This window comes from Schistocerca cancellata, chromosome 5 (assembly GCF_023864275.1).
Source record: "Schistocerca cancellata isolate TAMUIC-IGC-003103 chromosome 5, iqSchCanc2.1, whole genome shotgun sequence".
Classification (NCBI taxonomy): domain Eukaryota; kingdom Metazoa; phylum Arthropoda; class Insecta; order Orthoptera; family Acrididae; genus Schistocerca; species Schistocerca cancellata.
The window spans coordinates 408697267-408719194 of NC_064630.1; the positions used below are offsets into that span (position 1 = coordinate 408697267).

At 40.3% G+C, this 21928-nt stretch overlaps 1 protein-coding gene across 1 annotated transcript in view; it reads left to right on the forward strand.

Annotated features, from left to right (window-relative positions):
• LOC126187979 (GON-4-like protein) overlaps window positions 1-21928 on the forward strand; it is a 191016-nt gene that overhangs the window by 145239 nt on the left and 23849 nt on the right. Inside the window, exon 11 of the mRNA XM_049929378.1 lies at window positions 18048-18074. Coding sequence (XP_049785335.1) covers window positions 18048-18074 — 27 coding nt within the window. The remainder of the gene's footprint in view (window positions 1-18047; window positions 18075-21928) is intronic.

A 21928-nucleotide genomic window follows, 5' to 3' on the forward strand; every position in this document is an offset into this window, starting at 1 on the left:
AGATAACATGGCAGCCCTTTTCTATTGTTGAAGACAATTTGTGTGCGTGTGCGTGTGTGTGTGTGTGTGTGTGTGTGTGTGTGTGTGTGTGTGTGTGTGTGTTGGGGCTTACGGGCTCTCAACTTTGAGGTCATCAGCACCCTGACACACATTAAAAGAAATGAATGTGGACAAATTTAGTAAAATGGAAGCATACATGCAAAGAAAGCGGGAAAAGATGAGAAATGCTGTGTAAGAAAATGAAACATAAGGAAAAAGAGAAAGGGGCATCAAGGATGCCACAGGAAATTGTCACTAGCTAGCCACTTATGTAAAATATGGGGGAGCCAGTCACCCCATGAACAAATTAAGACCCTCTCCCTAAAATCTTGATAAAAACATTGGACAAGTCACAGAACTTTAAAACTTTAACCACATTCATTAGAGGATTTCCTAAAAGAGATGGCTGATCTTCCGGCAAGTCAGCCACAGCCCGCTGGTCAGAAAATAAAACACAATCCAATAAAATGTGGCGCACAGTGACCTGGATGCCACAAGTACCCCACATTGGAGGGTGCTCTTGCCGGAGCAGGAAGCCATGCATCATAGGACTGTGATCTATCCGAAGCCGGGTGAGGAGAACCTCGTCCCGTCTATGTGGGTGGAAGGAAGTACACAACACACACATTGTGGGCTTGACAAAAGGGAGTTTGTTGTCAGTCATTTCCAGCCACTCATCCTCCCACCGACACATGACTCGTAAGCTCAACAGCGAGGTGAGTGCATGCAGGGGGATGGCACACTGAAATACCTGTGGATCGAGACACGCCTCCTTGGCTGCAAGATTTGCCCTTTCATTCCCAGCAATGCCGACGTGCCCTGGAACCCAGCAGAAAGCCAACTCCTTCCCCAGTCATTGCAGTTGGAGGGGGGCATCGTGGATTGTCTGGACTATTTTATCTGCTGGATACAAATGTTGCAATGAGTGAAGGGCACTTAGTGAATCGGAAAAGACAAGAAATTTAGGAAAGGAAGAGCATCTCATTTGCTCCAATGCCCACAAGATCACAGACAATTCTGCATCAAAGACAATAAATGCTTAGGCAGTTGGGCCTTGAGGACATGATCTGGAAAAACAACAGAGCAACCAACAGAATCCCCCTGTTTCGACCCAGCCGTAGAAACAGCTACATAGTCGTGGTGCTCAGATAAAATGGCAGAAAATGTTGCATTAAAAATGAAACAGGAGTGCAATCTCTCTTGTACCGCACCAAATCTAAAATCACTCTGGACCTCTCTAGTAACCAGGGTGGCAGGCGGTTAAAACCCTAGATTTGGGGCCGTACAGGCTCCACACAGAGGGACTCCAGCACGTGTTGCACACAGATCCCAAATGGCATCGTGGCTCTGAGACTGTGGGGAAAAAAAGAAGGTCCAAAGGTGGATGAGCAGCAATATGATGAGCGGGTGAGGTTGTAGCTGCAAGAAACTTACACATCTGGCATGCCAGGAGGAGCTGTTGCCGGATGGTAAGTGGTGGTTTTCCTGGCCTCAGCACAGAGGCTGGGTATGGGACTGGTCCAATAAGCACCCATGGCCAGTCGAATCCCCATGTGGTGGAGAGTGTCAAGGATCTGAGATACGAGGGCCTCGCTGATCCATACACCGTGCACCTGTAGTCCAGCCACAAATGCACAAAAGCCTGATAAAACAGGAGACGTGCCCTGTCTGCTCCCCAAGACCTGTGGCTGAGGCACTTGAGGATGATCAGTGGGTCACACCTAGCCATGATAATTTAATACAAGCCTTCAGTTACATCCACACGTAAGGACCTGACCAGGCAGAATGTGGCCTGGTGGCATTATCTGTTGTCTTCAGCTATGGTAACCACGCCACGTCACTGAAATCCTCATTGTTGCATCATATATGTCACACAGAAGACAGCTATGGCACAATGACCTCTGGCCTACTGCTCCGGCCAGTGCCAAATTGTCTTACAATACAGATTTGCCCCTGTGGCTGACAGCTGTGTGCATCTGCTGGCACATGCGAGCTGTTGATGAGGTTTCCATAACTTTCATAATTTGACAGCCAAAGCAGCAATGGCAATCACTGCATCCAACCACTCTTACCTGTGTGGCATATCTTGCTGGTGTATGCTGTGGACATCTGCCACAACTTGAGCCACACCACCATGTCACGTTCCATCTGGCCAAGCCTTAAAATAGTCATGAATGCACTACCTTGTTTTAATGCTACATTGGTTTACTTTATATAATCATACAAGTTGTGAAGGAAAAGGAATGAGACTGATAACATTGAGCAGTTTGCCAGCTCTGTGTTCTACTTTTGTAGACTGGTGTGTTCGTTGCTTCCAGATGCTCAGTCCGAGTTTCAGCTCTGTACAGTCATCATGTGATTTTTGAGGCTGCCATGAGTGAAGTTACATTTTTGTTGTTGTTGTTGTGATCTTCAGTCCTGAGACTGGTTTGATGCAGCTCTCCATGCTACTCCATCCTGTGCAAGCTTCTTCATCTCCCAGTACTTACTGCAACCTACATCCTTCTGAATCTGCTTAGTGTATTCATCTCTTGGTCTCCCTCTACCATTTTTACCTTCCACGCTGCCTTCCAATGCTAAATTTGTGATCCCTTGATGCCTCAAAACATGTCCTACCAACAGGTCCCTTCTTTTTGTCAAATTGTGCCACAAACTCCTCTTCTCCCCAATTCTATTCAATACCTCCTCATTAGTTATGTGATCTACCCATCTAATCTTCAGCATTCTTCTGTAGCACCACATTTCGAAAGCTTCTATTCTCTTCTTGTCCAAACTACTTATCGTCCATGTTTCAGTTCCATACATGGCTACACTCCATACAAATACTTTCAGAAATGACTTCCTGATACTTAAATCAATACTCGATGTTAACAAATTTCTCTCCTTCAGAAACACTTTCCTTGCCATTGCCAGTCTACATTTTATATCCTCTCTACTTTGACCATCATCAGTTATTTTGCTCCCCAAATAGCAAAACTCCTTTACTACTTTAAGTGTCTCATTTCCTAATCTAATTCCCTCAGCATCACTCGATTTAATTTGACTACATTCCATTATCCTCATTTTGCTTTTGTTGATGTTCATCTTATATTCTCCTTTCAAGACTCTGTCCATTCCGTTCAACTGCTCTTCCAAGTCCTTTGCTGACAGAATTACAATGTCATCGGCGAACCTCAAAGTTTTTATTTCTTCTCCATGGATTTTAATACCTACTCCGAATTTTTGTTTTGTGTCCTTTACTGCTTACTCAATATACAGATTGAATAACATTGGGGAGAGGTTACAACCCTGTCTCACTCCCTTCCCAACCACTGCTTCCCTTTCATGCCCCTCGACTCTTATAACTGCCATCTGGTTTCTGTACAAATTGTAAATAGCCTTACGCTCCCTGTATTTTACCCCTGCCACCTTCAGAATTTGAAAGAGAGTATTCCAGTTAACATTGTCAAAAGCTTTCTCTAAGTCTACAAATGCTAGAAACGTAGGTTTGCCTTTTCTTAATCTTTCTTCTAAGATGAGTCGTAAGGTTAGTATTGCCTCACGTGTTCAAACATTTCTATGGAATCCAAACTGATCTTCCCCGAGGTCCGCTTCTACCAGTTTTTCCATTCGTGTGTAAAGAATTCAGTATTTTGCAGCTGTGACTTATTAAACTGATAGTTCGGTAATTTTCACATCTGTCAACACCTGATTTCTTTGGGATTGGAATTATTATATTCTTCTTGAAGTCTGAGGGTATTTCGCCTGTCTCATACATCTTGCTCACCAGATGGTAGAGTTTTGTCATGACTGGCTCTCCCAAGGCCGTCAGTAGTTCTAATGGAATGTTGTCTACTCCAAGGGCCTTGTTTCGACTCGGGTCTTTCAGTGCTCTGTCAAACTCTTCATGCAGTATCTTATCTCCCATTTTGTCTTCATCTACATCCTCTTCCGTTTCCATAATGTTGTCCTCAAGTACATCACCCTTGTATAAATCCTCTATATACTCCTTCCATTTTTCCACATTCCCTTCTTTGCTTAGAACTGGGTTTCCATCTGAGCTCTTGATATTCATACAAGTGGTTCTCTTCTCTCCAAAGGTCTTTTTAATTTTCCTGTAGGCAGTATCTGTCTTACCCCTAGTGAGATAAGCCTCTACATCCTAACATTTGTCCTCTAGCCATCCCTGCTTAGCCATTTTGCACTTCCTGTCGATACCATGTTTGAGACGTATGTATTCCTTTTTGCCTGCTGCATTTACTGCATTTTTATATTTTCTCCTTTCATCAATTAAATTAAATTTCTCTTCTGTTACCCAAGGACTTCTGCTAGGCCTCGTCATTTTACCTACTTGATCCTCTGCTGCCTTCACTACTTCATCCCTCAGAGCTACCCATTCTTCTTCTACTGTATTTCTTTCCCGCATTCCTGTCAATAGTTCCCTTATGCTCTCCCTGAAACTCTGTTCAACCTCTGGTTTAGTCAGTTTATCCAGGTCCCGTCTCCTTAAATTCCCACCTTTTTGCAGTTTCTTCAGTTTTAATCTACAGTTCATAACCAATAGATTGTGGTCAGAGTCCACATCTGCCCCTGGAAATGTCGTACAATTTAAAACCTGGTTCCTAAATCTCTGTCTTATCATTATATAATCTATCTGATACCTTTTAGTATCTCCAGGATTCTTCCATGTATACAACCTTCTTTTATGATTCTTGAACCAGGTGTTAGCTATGATTAAGTTATGCTCTGTGCAAAATTCTACCAGACGACTTCCTCTTTCATTTCTTCCCCCCAATCCATATTCACCTACTATGTTTCCTTCTCTCCCTTTTCCTACTGACGAATTCCAGTCACCCATGACTATTAAATTTTCATCTCCCTTCACTACCTGAATAATTGCTGTTATCTCATCATACATTTCATCAATTTCTTCATCACCTGCAGAGCTAGTTGGCATATAAACTTTTACTACTGTAGTAGGCGTGGGCTTTGTGTCTACCTTGGCCACAATAATGCGTTCACTATGCTGTTTGTAGTAGCTTACCCGCACTCTTATTTTTTTATTCGTTATTAAACCTACTCCTGCATTACCCCTGTTTGATTTTGTATTTATAACCCTGTATTCATCTGACCAAAAGTCTTGTTTCTCCTGCCACCGAACTTCACTAATTCCCACTCTATCTAACTTCAACCTATCCATTTCCCTTTTTAAATTTTCTAACCTACCTGCCCGATCAAGGGATCTGACATTCCACGCTCTGATCCGTAGAACGCCAGTTTTCTTTCTCCTGATAACGACGTCCTCTTGAGTAGTCCCCGCCCGGAAATCCGAATGGGGGACTATTTTACCTCCGGAATATTTTACCCAAGAGGACGCCATCATCATTTAATCATACAGTAAAGCTGCATGCCCTCGGGAAAAATTACGGCTGTAGTTTCCCCTTGCTTTCAGCCGTTCACAGTACCAGCACAGCAAGGCCATTTTGGTTAATGTTACAAGGCCAGATCAGTCAATCATCCAGACTGTTGCCCCTGCAACTACTGAAAAGGCTGCTGCCCCTCTTCAGGAACCACACGTTTGTCTGGCCTCTCAACAGATACCCCTCCGTTGTGGTTGCACCTACGGTACAGCCTTCTGTATCGCTGAGGCACGCAAGCCTCCCCACCAACAGCAAGGTCCATGCTTCATGTGTTAGAAAAATGAAGCCAAAAGTTAAGTTGGCTTTAATTTTGTGTTACGAAAATGGGGCACTGGAATTTAGAGCAATGTTATGCAATCAAGTTTTATGTTAAACCTGTGGAATCCATGAGTGTGGCATTTGAAAAGTGGAAACCGGCTTATGGGGAACATTCCTTATCAAGAGCACAAGTTTCTTCACTGGCAATAATGATTTTTGGAAGGCTAAGAACACTCTGAACATGACCTTGCTCAGGGAGACCCTCAATTTCAGACTCTGATGAAGACGTTGATGTGTACTGTGCATGCCCCTGTGAGGCCACACTGACTTTTAAAAATAAGGATGACGGGTGACCTGTTGAACTTTCACCATACATCAAATTTTGCCCAAGAATTTGCACATGCGAAAGGTTTGTGCCAAATTGGTAACGAAAAACCTCACAACTGAGCAGCGCGCTTCATTACAGGATCATTTGGTGATCGCGAAAGTGTTACGGAGATGATGGATAAACTCCAGTGGAAGACACTGTAGGAGAGATGCTCAGTAGCTCAGTATGGGCTTTTGTTGAAGTTTCGAGAACATACCTTCACCGAGGAGTCAAGCAGTATATTGCCACTGTCAGGTGGCTTGCGGAGTATGAATGTAGACGTAGATGTAGAAGTAGAAGGAGACTCGAAGAAACGTGTGTTGATCTTCTTGAGATCACGAATGTTGAGTCACATGTTCGCAGGTGACGAATCCTGGATTTTTCAGTATGACCATACAACAAAGCGGCGAGTGGCACACTAAGACATCTTCGTGACCAAAAAAGGCTCGAAAGAGCAAAATAATGCCAATTTGTTTTTTGACAGAGGTGGTATCATGCATAAATAATTTGTTCCTCCAGGATGAACTGTCAACCAAGTGTTTTACAAAAATATCCTTGAAAGGCTCAGGAAAAGGGTGAATCATGTGAGACAAGTGGATGCTGCAGCATTACAATCCTCCATGTCACACAGCCACTTCCGTCACAGAATGTTTTAGCTCAAAAGGCATTCTTGTGGTTCCACAGAACCCCTGTTCACCCAGTCTGTGTCCTTGTGACTTTTTCCCCCCAACATTGAAAAGTGTCTTAAAAGGATGTCATTTTGGGTTTCTGAAGAATATTCAAAATAATGTGACCAACATGTTAAAGGTTCTACCAGCTGAAGCCTTGCAGCACTGTTACCAAGACGGGGAACAACGACTCCTGGTGTATAGCTGTCAAAGGGAACTACTTTCAAGGAGAACAATACTGTTGTTTGAAAAAAGTGAAAACTTTGGTTTATAAAAAAGTAGTCTCATTACTTTTCTAAAACACGTCATATTGTAGGTAATAATCCTTGCTTTTCTCTGACCTGCATTTTAGGCCATCCAGTCAGTTACATATGGATATACATCTTAACATGCAGTATAAGAAACTGTGCAGTCAGGTTCTTGTCATACAGGAAGTGAAATAACTCATAGAAATTCTCAGCAACACTCTCAAATATGACTGCGGGATTCTTAACCTTGAATTTTTATCAGTTGTGCAAATTCATCTGTCATCCATAAGTGATGTATATGAATGTTATTGTTGTAGCCATCAGGGCAAAGACTGGTGCAGTGCAGCTCTCAACATTAGTCAGTCTCGTTCAGGTCTCTCTATTTCTACGTAACTACTGCACCATACATCCACTTGAAATTCCTTACTTTCATTCAAATCTTGGTCTACCACCACAAAAAAATTTTACCCACGACACTTCACTCCATAACTAGATGAACTATTACTTGCTTCCTCAGGCAAGTTATGCCGTATTCTCTCCAGTTTGATGCAGTACCTCATCATTAGTCACCCTGTGTACCCATTTATGTTCAGCATTCCTCTGTACTCGGTGTGTGCTTCTTTGCCTTGAGGTATTTATGAGTGAGATGGTGCAGTGGTTAACACACTGGACTTGCATTCAGAGGACGGTGATTCAGACCCATATCCAGCCATCCTGATTCAGGTTTTCTGTGATTTTCCTAAATCGCTTCAGGCAAATGCTGGGGTGGTTCCTTTGAAAGATCACAGCTGATTTCCTTCCCCACCCTTCCCTAATCTGATGGGACTGATGACCTCGCTGTTTGGTCCCCTCCCCAAATCGACCAACCAACCAACCAACCTGCCTGAACTGTTCACTGTCTCCATTACATTTCCTTATAAGGCTACACCAAATAAATAGTTTTAGGGAAGACGTCCTGATTCTTATATTTATATTTAACTAGCGACCTGCCACAACTTCATATGGTTGCACGAAGTATCCAACACCAGACAACTGTCTGGCAAGCAGTAATTTTGTATACAGGCCACGGAGTAGAGTTATTATTCAAATTCAGAAAACAACAGTAGGTAGGTGAATACCATTATTTTCATATAACTCAAACAATTTAAGCCAGGAAGGTGCTCAGGAGGCAAGAATGTTGTGCATTCCATATTTAATCGGCATTTGAAGTGACATTCCTTGTTTGTACATCTATTGTTGCTTACTACACATAAAAGAAAACATAGCTCAATATCCCATTAGGTTATCTGTCCACACCCACAATACAAGACGAAATCACACAATTGATCTGCCATACTCTAGACTGTCTAAGATACATAATAGTTATAAATATGCAAGCCTCGAACTGTTTAATATGCTCCCTAAAATTGTACAAACAGTATCTAAAAGTAAATTTAAGACAACACTGGGTCAATGGCTCAAAGGTAAAGCATTTTACTCAGTTGATGAATTTAAAGATTGTAATATGGCAGATTTGCTGTTTTAACATTGAGAAAGGTACCCCTGCCTGTAGTAGGACCTAAATTTGTATCAATAGCTTAAGATAATGACATAGTGTCATCAACATGAATACTCCCTGCTTAATATAAATCTGTATAATGTTTTCCTTTTTATTGTAAAATTAACAATATATAAAATTCCAAATGTGTGCTATTGTACTATACTAACATTCATATGATTTATATATACATTGTTATGAGAATATAACCATCTTTATACTGTAATTGAACTTGTTGACGAAGCCCATTGTATAAGAAAATACTGAACGCTTAATAAAGATTCTTATTCTTATTCTTAATGATGAGAGCTGCAAGCTAGCATACCATCTGCCCCACCTGAATGTGGCGCCAGTTTGACACAAACTGTGGCCACTTGCCAGCTGCCTGACTGCAACACCTGTGCAGTGTAGTGTGCCTGGCCCCAAAAGGATTCAGCAAGACCTGTGGTTATTTGCCAGCTGCTGACTCCAATGCCAGTCCAGTGCAAGCTACATAGTCTGTGTGACCTTTCTCACATTTTCGTACCCATCCCTTAAAATTCACCTTGTACTATAAGCTTAATGTCTGATATATTTAGGAAGTCAGCAGTCGCTTGTGCCAGTCTTCTGGTAGTGGTAGTTCATGTCGGCCTGGCACTGCTATTGCACTGTCTTGTGCCTATCTCCTGCACCCACAAACTTTTCTAGTGAATCAGTCTGTCTATCAAAATCCGTACAGTAGTTTCTGAGACTAGTCTGAACATATAGACAGAAACTGCAGCAAGGGACTTTATTCTTTATATACAGATGTTAACATTTTTACCTTTTTCAGAATTTTTTTTCCTTGCTGTTGCCAGTATGCATTTTATATTTTCCTTACTTCTACCATCATTATTTATTTTGATGTCCAAATAGTAAAATTCGTATACTACTTTCAGTGTCTGATAGCATAAACTATTAATTACACTGCACTTTGTTTTCCTTTTCTAATTTTAATGATGCATGGAATGGATGTGCAAGATGGTGGAGGTATTAGGTGGGGAGAGTGGGATCAGATTGAAAAAAAGATTTTATTGGTGTAGCATATGTGGAATGCACTCAGAGGGAGGGGGCAAGTGCCTATGCTGTGAGGTGGTGATGAGTTGGGAACCACTAGGAGAAATATTGAAGGAGAAAAGTAAGGGAAGCTGGAAAGCCAGAGTAGGTGAAAGATATAGGAAAAGACTACAGCAGATGCGGATGGATGGATTACAAAAATAAAAAAGAGAGTGTGGAGCTGGTTTAGGTGTGTGAGTGAGTAGATGCTATTGGAAAGCAGGTTTGTTTTAATGTTATCCATTTTACCAGATTTGTGGTACACTTGTTGAGCATTTACACATAATCATAGCATTCAGTAACACAAATTGTGCTACGCTTCTAACATCAACATCCATTGAGAGTGAGAGCTTTAATCCTTAGATTTTGTCCAAGAAACTATACCATTAAAGACCTGGTTTTATCATCACATCATAAAATCTAGAACAATGCCAACTAATTGCTTTTGTTGTTCTCTGAAAATACCAAATCTTTGTTTTGTATCCTTTCTTCTGATCACTGCCTGTCGAGACTGGTTGCTTGATATTGGACCCCAGAGGCCTTTTATTCACGAGTATATGCTAATTTCAACTTCACATTAACTGCCTTTGTAGTGTTGATCTCTCGGTTCAAAGATATGTCACCTCCAATCAAAGAACACCATACCAACACCAAAATGTCCAGGAATTTGTCACTTGTTCATTTAGAATGACATAAAACTTTTTGGTATGAATAATGTTCTCTAATTCCTCTAATAAATCCAATTTCATTCTTGTATCTTCCATTTTTAAAAGTCTTCTCTGATTTCTTTGAAAACTTGTCTTGTTTTAGGCATGTGCTTAGCCACTCCGGACTTGTCATAATTACGTAGCTCAAACGTATCTTCTTGCTCGTCATTTATATGTAAAAAGCTTCTCTCAGTACGTGCAATATACTTACCATTGCATGCCAAACATTGTACCTTTTATATGCTGCATTTATTAAATTTATTGTTTCTGATACCCATTTTCTACAACAGCTGTATCTAGTAAAGTTATTGATTCAGAACGTCCAATTAACCTTTGTTCATCACCATTTACTGAAGATTATGCCTTATCACTACAAATATTCACTTCTTGTGTCTGTACCTGTCTTCATTTCTTTGTATTTTCGATATGCCATGCTCTACAACAATTCTTCCATAGTATTCTTTCTTGTTTTTCTTCCTTGCTTACCAAGAATCTTGCACTCAGAAATGTTTTAAGAAAGCTAGTATGCCTTACAATGTACCTGAAGAAATATGAGTTTCTTCTTCCAATTATTTTGATGTCTTTTAGTGCACTTTTTCTTTTTAATACTGCTAAATTTGTACATCATTCTTTAGTAGAGTCCAGCTTTCACAACCATGTAGTAACACAGTCCAGAGTATGTTTTGTGAGAATACTTCATTTTCTTATTGCTTAAAACTTTGTTAAAAACTGTTTCTTGTCTACAAATGCCCTTGTAACCAAAGCAATTCTTCTGACCCTATATGGAGCAAGTTATCATTAATGAGTGAATGTAGATAATAAAATTTTGTTGACTTACTTAATTCTTTTTGTTCCAATTTTAATATTTGCTTCTACTTTTTGTTTTTATTTTGTAACTGTGACAATGTTACCCTTGTTAACATTAACCCATAACTGGTACTCGTTCTAAATATTTGACCACTTATTTGCCATATTCTCCCTGTTACTTTTGGTGTAAGGAAATGTCCTTGTGTAATGCAGAAATCTGACCAGTGTATGTTCCCATTTATGTTTTTTTCTGGTGCTTTCTATATAAAAGTTTTTATTGCATTTTCCCCAAGCTGATTTTGGTTTGCTTATGTTTCTGTCAGTTTCTGTTTGGTTTGTGTTCAGCCTTAACAGTGCTCTAGTGTTTTTCCAGTTTAAATATATGTCCTTCATGATTTTGAATAGTCTCTTTGTTTAGAAGTTTTTGCAATTTTCTGCAATATTTTTTCCATAGTACGGCATTGTGTCTGTCTCCTCCTTATCGCATTCTTCACGTTCGTTTATTCTTATTATGCTAAAGACTTTGCTGTTGTGCACGCACATTAACATATCATCATCATCATCATCATCATCATCTTCTTCTTCTTCTTCTTCTTCTTCTTTTTCTACACATAAACTAGTCCATAACACTTTCACTGTGGCCATTTGCTATCACTTCCTTCATGATTATATTCATTTCTGTCTGTATGTCCTCTGTATTCATGGATATACTGCCAAGACTAACCAGTAGGCACCATAAAATGGTTCCCTTATGAACTCTCAAATGGTAGGAATCCTTATGTGTCACTACATTCAAAAATGCTGAGTACAGTGTTCAATAAAACCACTGTTGCCATGTTGCCTTCTTGATATTTGGATTAAGAAGCCAGATACCAGTATTAATTTGATTCTCAGTAGTACTCATGAATTCTGTTTGTAGTGTAATGAGTTAAATTTCTTACTATATTTTCAATGATATTCTGAACATTTTGTGTCTCATCTGTTAATGAAAACTCGTTGCCCGTATACCGTTTATTACAAACTTTTATATTAATCCCAGTTGCATCAGAAGTTAAAACTTTTTCCTCAGCGAGGAAAGTGAGCTCCTGCACGTACTTTTGCATCTACTTCTACATCCAGAGCCGTACTCAACAAATCTCTGTGAAGTGCATGGAAGAGGATACTTCCCATTGTACCAGGTACTAGGGCCTCCTTCCATTCCATTTACATGTAGATGACTGTTTAAATGCCTCTTTGTATCCAGTCTAACCTTTTCTACATGTCCCCTGCTTAGGTGATATGTGGGGTAGTGGTGTATTCCTAGATTCTTCACTGAATACTGCTTCTTGTAACTTTGTAAGCAGGCTTTTCATAGGCTAGTTGGGGTCTATCTTCAGCTGCCCGTCAGTGAGTGTTTTGTAAGCAGCCTCCTTTTCTGTACTGACTGCATTGTACTAGCATCCTACTGACACACCAAGGTATGCTAACTGCTTTACCTATGATTGACTTGTGTGATCATTCTTTGTCGTACACTTACAATTTCTTATATTCAGTTATTCATATGAGCTGGCTGATTCCAGTTGTGACTCACTGATATTGTCCTAACATAATACTACCCTTCTGTGTTTTGTGAAGTGCACTGTTTTACGTTTCTGAACAGTTAAAGAAAGTTGGAAATGCATGAAGCCCTGAAATTGTTGTGCAGCTTTTTTCAGGTAGTACCTCATTGCAGATAATTGCATTATCCATGAAAAGTCTGAGGTCACTATTTAATGTAGTCTGCAAGGATTTTAATAGACATCATTCTTTTATTTTTATTTATTTATTCTGCACAGACAAATACAAGGATTTGTTTTGGATTGTGGATATGTTTTGCACCTCCTCTCATAACTTTACAAACAATAAAGGTAAACAGTTATACATTTTGATTACTTGTACAAATAAAAGTATTCTACTCCTCTGGAAAAAAAAACTTATTAAAAATCTTCTTCAAGACACTTTGGCTTTTTAAATTTTGTGGAAGTTTTTATAAAATTTGATACCCATGTAATAGAGACTGTTGTCTGCACTTTTTATGTTATGTCTGTCCAGATGATAATAATAGTCTCTTCTAGTATCGTAAATGTGAAGATCTGTATTTAGACCATGAACAGCAAGGGTCCCATTTCATTTCCCTGAGACATGCCTGCAGTTATTTTTACAACAGTAAATATCACTCCAGTGTAACAAATCCACAATCAGGTCACAAATGTCATTGTGTGTGTGTGTGTGTGTGTGTGTGTGTGTGTGTGTGTGTGTGTGTGTGTGTGACTCAGTGAGAATGACTGACACATTTCATTTGTCACAAGCACTCCCATAGCTTGATCCTGTGCTCCCTTACTGATTACTCAGTTGGCACTTAAATCATAATCATATATTTCTACATAAAATTTCATCATAAGCAGTTTGCAGACTACTCCTCTTCTCACAGCTTTTCTTTTTGTCCTTACACATGGGACGTGCTACAGTGGTTAGCACACAGGACTTGCATTTGGGAGGATAGTCGTCCAAGTCCTCATCCAGCCATCCATATTTAGGTTTTCCTCGATTTGCTTAAATCACTCCAGGCAAATACTGGGATGGTCCTTTGGAAAGAGCCCAGCCAATTCCCTGCCCCATCCTTCCATAGTCCGAGCTTTATCTCGTTCTCTAATGATCACATTGTTAACAGGATGTTAAACTGTAATCTTCCTTTTTTTCCTTTATCCATCCCACACTGCAATGGTTCCAATGCCCATCTTCGGTTTTTCCAGTGTCACATTAGCTGTGGTCAAGGGACTTTTTTGACTGCAGTAAAATGGTGCCATGGCCTATAACACCATGTTGTGCCAGTTTGGTATCTTGGATGTGTCCAGCTCCTTAGTGCACTGCTTTGAGCCAACTGTCATGTGATGTGAAGTCAAAAATTCTATCTAAAGATAATGGTGTAACTGTGCAGCACCTGCCATAAATGCTAGCATGCTGATGATGTTAATTCTTACTTCTAATTCTGATAGAGGAATAAAATTATCATTACTGAGCCTTTTACATTTAATTTTAATTTTCCCTTATGATTTTCCATACCTAACAAAAGAAAAGAATTGTAGATTGAGGTAAAAGGAATGTAGTTCAGAAAGTAAAGGAAGAAAAAGCTACACAGACAACTTGGGCACTCTGAACATCAACCAATGTAAACTCCTGTAGGTTTTGTCAACTTAGAACTAATATATTTTGTGACACAACTTCAACGTCCATTGGGCAAATTCAACTAAATATTACCCAACAAGACAATTCGACCTTTGACAAGTCTATCTTTTCACAGAATCCAAGGCTTCTTACAGTTTAGTCAAGCAATCTCTCTGCACTGTGTGGCACAATGCACCTGCATTAACAGTGTCATAGGACTCTGTATAAGGAGCTGCATGGCCTGGTAGATTACACTGACTACATATTACATGTTTCATAGCCTCATGCCTTGACCTCTTTCCCCATAATAAAGTCACATCTATTTCCAGCATGTAGGCTTGTTGCAAACTACCATAAGGAAGGGAAAGAAGAAAGACACAAACAAAAGAAAAAAGGAATCCACAAGCAGTTAAAATATGTTCAGGCTGACACTGGTAACTGCAGCTCCTTTACTTCCCAAGGAACTACTGTTGTTGTTCTGGGTTGTTGCTGTTGCTGATGTGAAGCAATGAGAAACCTCAAATGACCATTGGTGCCATTATTCCTGAATTCTTCTGTAATATGACCCTTCTGCCACCAAATGTAGCTCAGCAGTTCATCAGCATCAGTTGTGACACCAAGTGTAGTGGGTCTCAGAAGGATACAAGAGCTGCCTCCATTTGTGCCATCCCACTTCTGTCAACAAATGAAGTGGCCTGGATGTCAATTAAGATGACATGGCCTGGTCAGTTTGTGTTCGAATGGAACTCGTGGAGGTCAAGGTTGAGACAAGGGGGGAAACAGCAGCAACTAGGCAGGAATAACAATAGTTGTATCAAACTCACTATTCATAATGAGACATGAAATCCACACCACAGTTGGGATGATGTCCTGCAGGCACAATCTGGTAGGACTCAGAGTTGGCTTGGTGATGATGGTCTCGTCAGAAGCAGTGTTGGCTAGGCTGGCAGCATCTTGTGCAGAATTGTATCAGGAGCTAGTCCAGTGGTAATTGAGATGCTATTCTACTAGCTGGTAGGGTCCTCCAGGTATTTAAAATGTAAAAGTACAGTGACATAACTAAAATGACGAAACCATTGAAAACATTAGCCAGAGATAAAGGATACAATGCAAGGGCTAGTTCAGCAAGTGCTTTTTTTTATCAGTGACATTGCCATGGCAACCTTTAAATCCTGCTTCAAAATCAGGTGCCAGGTAGAATCACTGAAAGAACAACTCTCGTGAATCCTCTAAGTTGGTAACACACAGTTGTGGTTTTGTATTCAGTAAGCAGAACAAGGGTGGGAGTGAAAAATCAATAGTATAAAATCAATTTGGAGAAGTGTGAGTGGATCTTCTGTGGAAGAAGGAAAGCTGCTGAGAAGGCCATTGTGGCTGCTAATTTTTATAGGGGGGGGGGGGGGGGGCAGGGAAATTACCTGTCTGTTCTTGCCAGAAGTAGAAATGTACTAATTCTCTAATTCCAAAGGAAACTTAAACATAAACATATACTAAGCCAATGGGTTATAGACTTTTATTGTGGAGTGCTCTGCAGGAAACATGTTGTTACTTTGAAGGGCTGTAGTAAGAACTATCGCGTAAAGGAGGGAACTGCATCACTGCAAATGCATGTTTACCAAAATATGGGAATCATGAGTTTTCAGCCAGTAGATCTTACAAAGCACCAGTCATTAAAGGCACTATCAGTAATACAGGAAATCCACAACTACAAGACTAGTAGCAAGTGTACATAACAAGCCAGATCAGTGATTAACCGCACTGTACAACACCTTTCCAGTGGCAATACTAGCAATGTTTAATGCACTGCATAATATACAGTTCTGCTTAATGGCATTGTCTATTACAGGAACGCAGGATATTCAGTTTAAATATGTGATAATATAAAGTATAGTAACTTGAGAGGTAATTGAGATATTCATTATCAATTTGCTTCTACAAGCATGGTAACTTGAAATGATTTTTGTGTTTGCTTGTGGTAGTTCATACCATGTGCACATGCACATGACTGCTTTTTTAGCATAAATGCACGTCAGTAGCCATATAGGCTCCATAGCAGACTTTGTTATCTTTGTGAGTATGGACTGCAAGTAACTGACAATGTTCACACTTACATGGCAATCAAGAAATGGGACAAGCAGCTTCAGGAAACTGGGATTTTGCTTTTGATGTCGGGCCAGCACACCAAGCACGTGGTTCCAGAGGCTGCTGTGAAAGTAATCTATACATTCTTTCTTGTGACATGACCTTTCAACAAGACGGTGAACTTTGTGAGGGATTTCTTGTCTCTTGAGTTTCCAGATCACTGGATTGGGAGAAATAATCCATTGATCGCTTGGGTTCCTAGAAGCTCTTTCATTATGTCACTTGATTTTTTTTTCTGTGGGGGTTTATCAAAAATCAAGTGTACCAGACACCAGTTCATTATCTATTAGATCTGTGCCTTCACAATCATGCAGCTATCACAAATGTTATGGCTGCAATTCTGCAAGAAGCTTGGAGAGAAGTGGAATACTGATTAGATGTCTATTATGCCACTAATGGTGCACATATCGATGCTTATCAGATCTGTAAAAAGAAATTTTGAGTTATCATACTTGTAGAAACATACCATCAATAAAAATCGATTACTTCTCAAATTATTATATTTTATGTAATTAAATGTTTAACCTCTGTGTAACATCTGTGGCAGAAAATGAGTTCTTTTGCTGGTGGGAAAATACTACTCCACTAACTTGAACTGTGATTGGTCAATAACCTGTGAAATTTACTGAATGTAAAGTGTTTACTGCAGTATTGCAGCTAATTTCTTAAAGTTATAAACTTAACACGTCTCATCCCTAGGTAAAAATGGGAGACTCAAAATGCAATTATTTATTCAATGCATCATCATTGTTTTTGTAGTGCCACACACGTATCTGTAACAAACTGATGTGGGCAGAATCACACACAAGTAAACATCCAACATAGAACTGGCCGGCAATGTCCTAGTTTCAGATGGAAACTGCCAGGGCATAACATCAGTATTATTTAGTGGTGTTTTGTGATGGCTGTATCATTCTGTCTTGATTGATGTATGTTTTATCCGTGTGCCTTTTGGGCCTAGAAGGATCTCCTCATCCACCAGATTATTGTATTCCACTATGTGAGTGTTAAGCATTGGACACCAAACAACCTCATTCACAGTAGAGGACTATGATATTTGCTCTAAAGATGTTAATACACAACATGTGCACATCATAGCAACATTTATAAACTTCCATGATAAACTGTTGCCTCTCCTTATAATTGAGATGGTGACTCTGTCACAAGTTGGTGAAAGTTTGGAAATAAGATTCCAAGCAGTATAGTGTTTAAACCAACCTTTGGATACACAGCCACTTTACCTCCTTTCATTTCATGTCAATATCTTCATGTTAGTTGACATCAACATCAAATATTCCTTCAACCATATGAGAACTGGGGCATAATGAATTGCTGCTATGTGTAAAAATAACTTTTTTTCCAAATTGTAGTTGTAAGTATTGTCGTATAATAATAACAGAATATTTCCATGGTATTCTGACCTTCTTGAAATATGCACTCAAGATATTTCGATATCACCTCTTTAATCCTATGTTTTCATACTTGTAACACATTACTCACATACTGTGAAGTGTTATGTAGGTGGTAAGTATTACTTTCAATGTGATATATGTGTTGTTTGTGTGTTATACTATTTTTGTGTGTGTCTGGTTCTGACAATTATTGTTCTAATTTGCAGGTTCATTCAGACACAGATAAACAAAAGGTAAGAAGGTGTTTTGGAAGTATATTCAACCAAACTCACAGAAGACAGAACTGTACATTGTATCTGATGTAGGGGTAATTTTGTGGGCCCAACGGTGGGCACCTATTGTGTTGGGATGCTCCTCACTGGCCTCACATTGAGTGTGGTGACGCTTTGTCCTATCAACTATTTTTGATGATTGATGAGTGCTGTATTTCTTAAGGTAAAATAATAATGATACTTATGTTTTCTTTCGAAAAGCGAAATTAAACACTTGCTCAGTACATCTCGGAGTGCTTGGCTTGCGTGGAAAATCAGTTGCATGCTAATTATTCCATGTTTACCTATGGTTGCAGTTGCCTGTTATGAAATATTCATTGGAAAGGTGTCTCAAGATTTGATGTGTGAATCTCATTTGAAAAAGTGAGAGTTCAGTCCTCCAGATTTGGCAGGTTACCCTTATTGTTAACTGTCTCATTGGGTAGGCAAAGACCACAATTATATGAGACAGCAGAATACCAGCTGCTTGGCATCTTTGTGTGGTATGTCGTGCCAACAAATGACCATCAGTGAATGGATCTTGGATGACTAGATGACAGGAGATCCTATGGATCAAAAAATGGTTCAAATGGCTCTGAGCACTATGGGACTCAACTGCTGTGGTCATAAGTCCCCTAGAACTTAGAACTACTTAAACCTAACTAACCTAAGGACAGCACACAACACCCAGCCATCACGAGGCAGAGAAAATCCCTGACCCCGCCGGGAATCGAACCTGGGAACCCGGGCGTGGGAAGCGAGAACGCTACCGCACGACCACGAGATACGGGCCCTATGGATCAGCTATATCAGACTGATCATAATCTCTCTCTCTTTGTGTGTGTGTGTGTGTGTGTGTGTGTGTGCGCGTGTGTGTGTGTAGCTTCCACCTGAGTAACAATGACTCTTAAGTGATTTCCGTTCGTTCTCAGACCTCAGATTTCTTCTCCTGCAGGAAACACAGGCTGCATTCAGTAGGCACGTCCTGGTACCTGCTTACACTAAAAGCAGGGGATGAGGAATATAGCAGGTTGTTGTGACTGTCAATAGCACAGAAAGTTGTGGTGATGGGAAGGCACTGAGGAAGGAATGCCAGCAGACAATGATTTTATGACTGCCTTCTCAAAGGATTTGTGAGGAAAGATTTATGGTTTCCATGCTAAAAGCAGGCCTTACACTACAAGACAAGCACGGCAAAAACATATTTCTTTCACATAATTGTTAGCTACTGATAAAATTTTGTTCATTCACAAGAAAGGAAAATTACTGTTTCATATGTATTACAATGATTTATTTCAGTTTTCAAACCCACACAGTTTTGTGTTTTGTCAGAAGTTTAATGTGATTATCAGAAGGTAACAACTTGATAGTGCTTTAATTTCTCAGTCTAGTTTATAAGTAAAGATGGTAATGGGAAGTCCAAAATGGAATAGACTTTTAATGGAAGGAGTAAAGGTCACAAGGATGAAAGTACAGTGTTTAAGATCTGCAACAGGTGGGGTGAGCACACTTGACATATGCGAGGGGAGGTGTGTAGGATATACAGTTAAGTAGAGGAGTGGATTGTGAGGGGGAGATAGAACAGATGAAGGAGGAGGCTGCAGAAGAGAGGAAGGTGTGATTGTAAAATAAGTGTAGTGAGGGGGGAGTGACAGGCATGGGAACAGGTTTGGAGATGGGCATGGAACAGGGATTGTTGAAGATAGAGGTCAGTGAAAGAATGTGTTGTAAGAACAATGTATAAGGTTGGGATCCAGATGGTACCAATAATAGAGTAGTCATAGAAGCTGAACATGTTGTCATCACCAGTTGTTCCCCCACTGGATAGTAGACACTATTCTTGCCCACATTTTGGTAGTGGCCACGCATTTGGGTGGATAGTTAGTGGACATGTCCACATAAAAGGCTGTGCAAAAATTGTAGTAGAGTTGGTATATGTTATGATTGCTTTCACAGGTGAGCCTACATATGATAGGGTAGGATACATTTGTGACGAGATTAGAATAAGACATGGTGGTTGTGTGGTCCATGTTTTGTTACCTGAGTGTGTTGGAAGTATGTGTAGATCAGTTGGGCAGAGAGTGGTTAGAATTATGAGTGGGATGTTCCTCATTTCTGGACGTGATGACAAGGTACTCAAAATGTCAGCAGAATTGTTACGGTGTAGGGTACTGAGGGAGTTTACTCCTTCACAGCTGCTTCATGGATGTGGATGTGAGTATGGTATGAGAGGTCAGTCTGTGGACTAGGTTTGGAGGGTAGATCTTTCTGTGAAGAGCTTACTAATACCTTCAGCATACAGCACAAGGGATTGCTCATCACTGTAGATGAACTATGTATGTGTGGTCAGTCAATGGGGACAAACTTATTAACATGGAAGGGATGGTAGTGTTAAAATTGAGCTGTTTGTTAGAGGCTTTGATATGGACACGTTTCTGTGGCACTGTTGGAGAGGAGGGTGTTGAGGCTGTGGAGGAATTAAGATAGTGTTTTTGTCCTGTTTTCAGATAATGAAGATATCAGTGTACAAGAACTAGACAAGGAGCTTAGGATTTTGGATGGCTAGGAACATTTCCTGTAGGTGGCCCATAAACAGGTTGGCAAAGGAGGGTACCATGTGGAGGCCCTTGGTTGTGCTGTGGATTTATGTATATATAGTTCCCTCAAAGGAGTAGTAGTTGCATGTAAGGATGTAGTTTGTCTAGTGTACATTAGAATGAATTGGTGGGCGTGGAGTCAATAGGACAGTTACGAGGCCTTAGGCGAGGCAGGTATTGCTGTGCAGGGAAGTTGCGTCGTAGGGAAGAGTAGGGATCCAGGTGGTAATGAGGTAGTGACAACTGAAAAGCAATTGGGAAAGTGGTTTGTGTCTTTTAAATGGGAATCTGGATTGCAGGTAATGGCCTGAAGGTGTTCAACAAGAGCCAAGATTCTGAGGGAACATAGTGCGGTGGCCTGGTGTAATGCTAAGCTCTCTCTATACAGCTTAAGCGTTTTCATGGACTGCTGGTGCTGCTTTCTTGCAGCGCCGATGTCTTCTGCTAGCACCGGACATTTCTCCGAAGATTTCACTGCTAGGAAGGGGAAATTTTCACTCTCTCACTCTCTCTCTTCTTATTTAAAAAATACACTACTCTTGGAATATCATTCAATGCACCAGAACATATTTATTTCCACTTTGTAGAAAAAAAACAACTAAACTTTATGACGTAAGCCCACACATTACCGGGCACCCAGAATCAGTTAATTACACATTTTTGAACACAATTAATACATAAGCTTTTATCGTCGCTGACTATCCACGTCCAGTCCACGTACTCTCAACTGCAGTTCAACGTCTAATAAACAGTCACTATTTCGAGTCTCTCCATTTGTTTTTTAACAATACAATGCTACATTACTCTTTGCAGCCGGCCACGGAGCTTCCAGGCCGTATTTGCTTATTCTTGGCAGGTCACGCTGAACACTTGCCAGCCCCTTCCAGTTTCGCCTGCACAAACAATAAATGGGTGCAGTATCCCATGCTCATCCTTACTCCTTGCTTTAAAATAACGCGTGTTCAAAACGGCTGGAACACAAGTGTCTCCAGACTTTTGTAAAATTCTGGGGGCACTGCAATAGTAACTAGTTACAGTGGGGCATCCAGGAGGGTTAGGTTTCTGGATTTTGGAGAGCATATACCTAGGAGATGGAAGTATAGATGGAAGTATGTTATGTAGGGTAGTTAGATTGAAGAGGAGATGGATTTGGGGGAGTGGTTCTGGGATGGGCTTAAGGATTTGTTTAAGAACTGGAGCTAATGCAGCTGGGGTTGTAAGTAGAATACTGTTACCTTC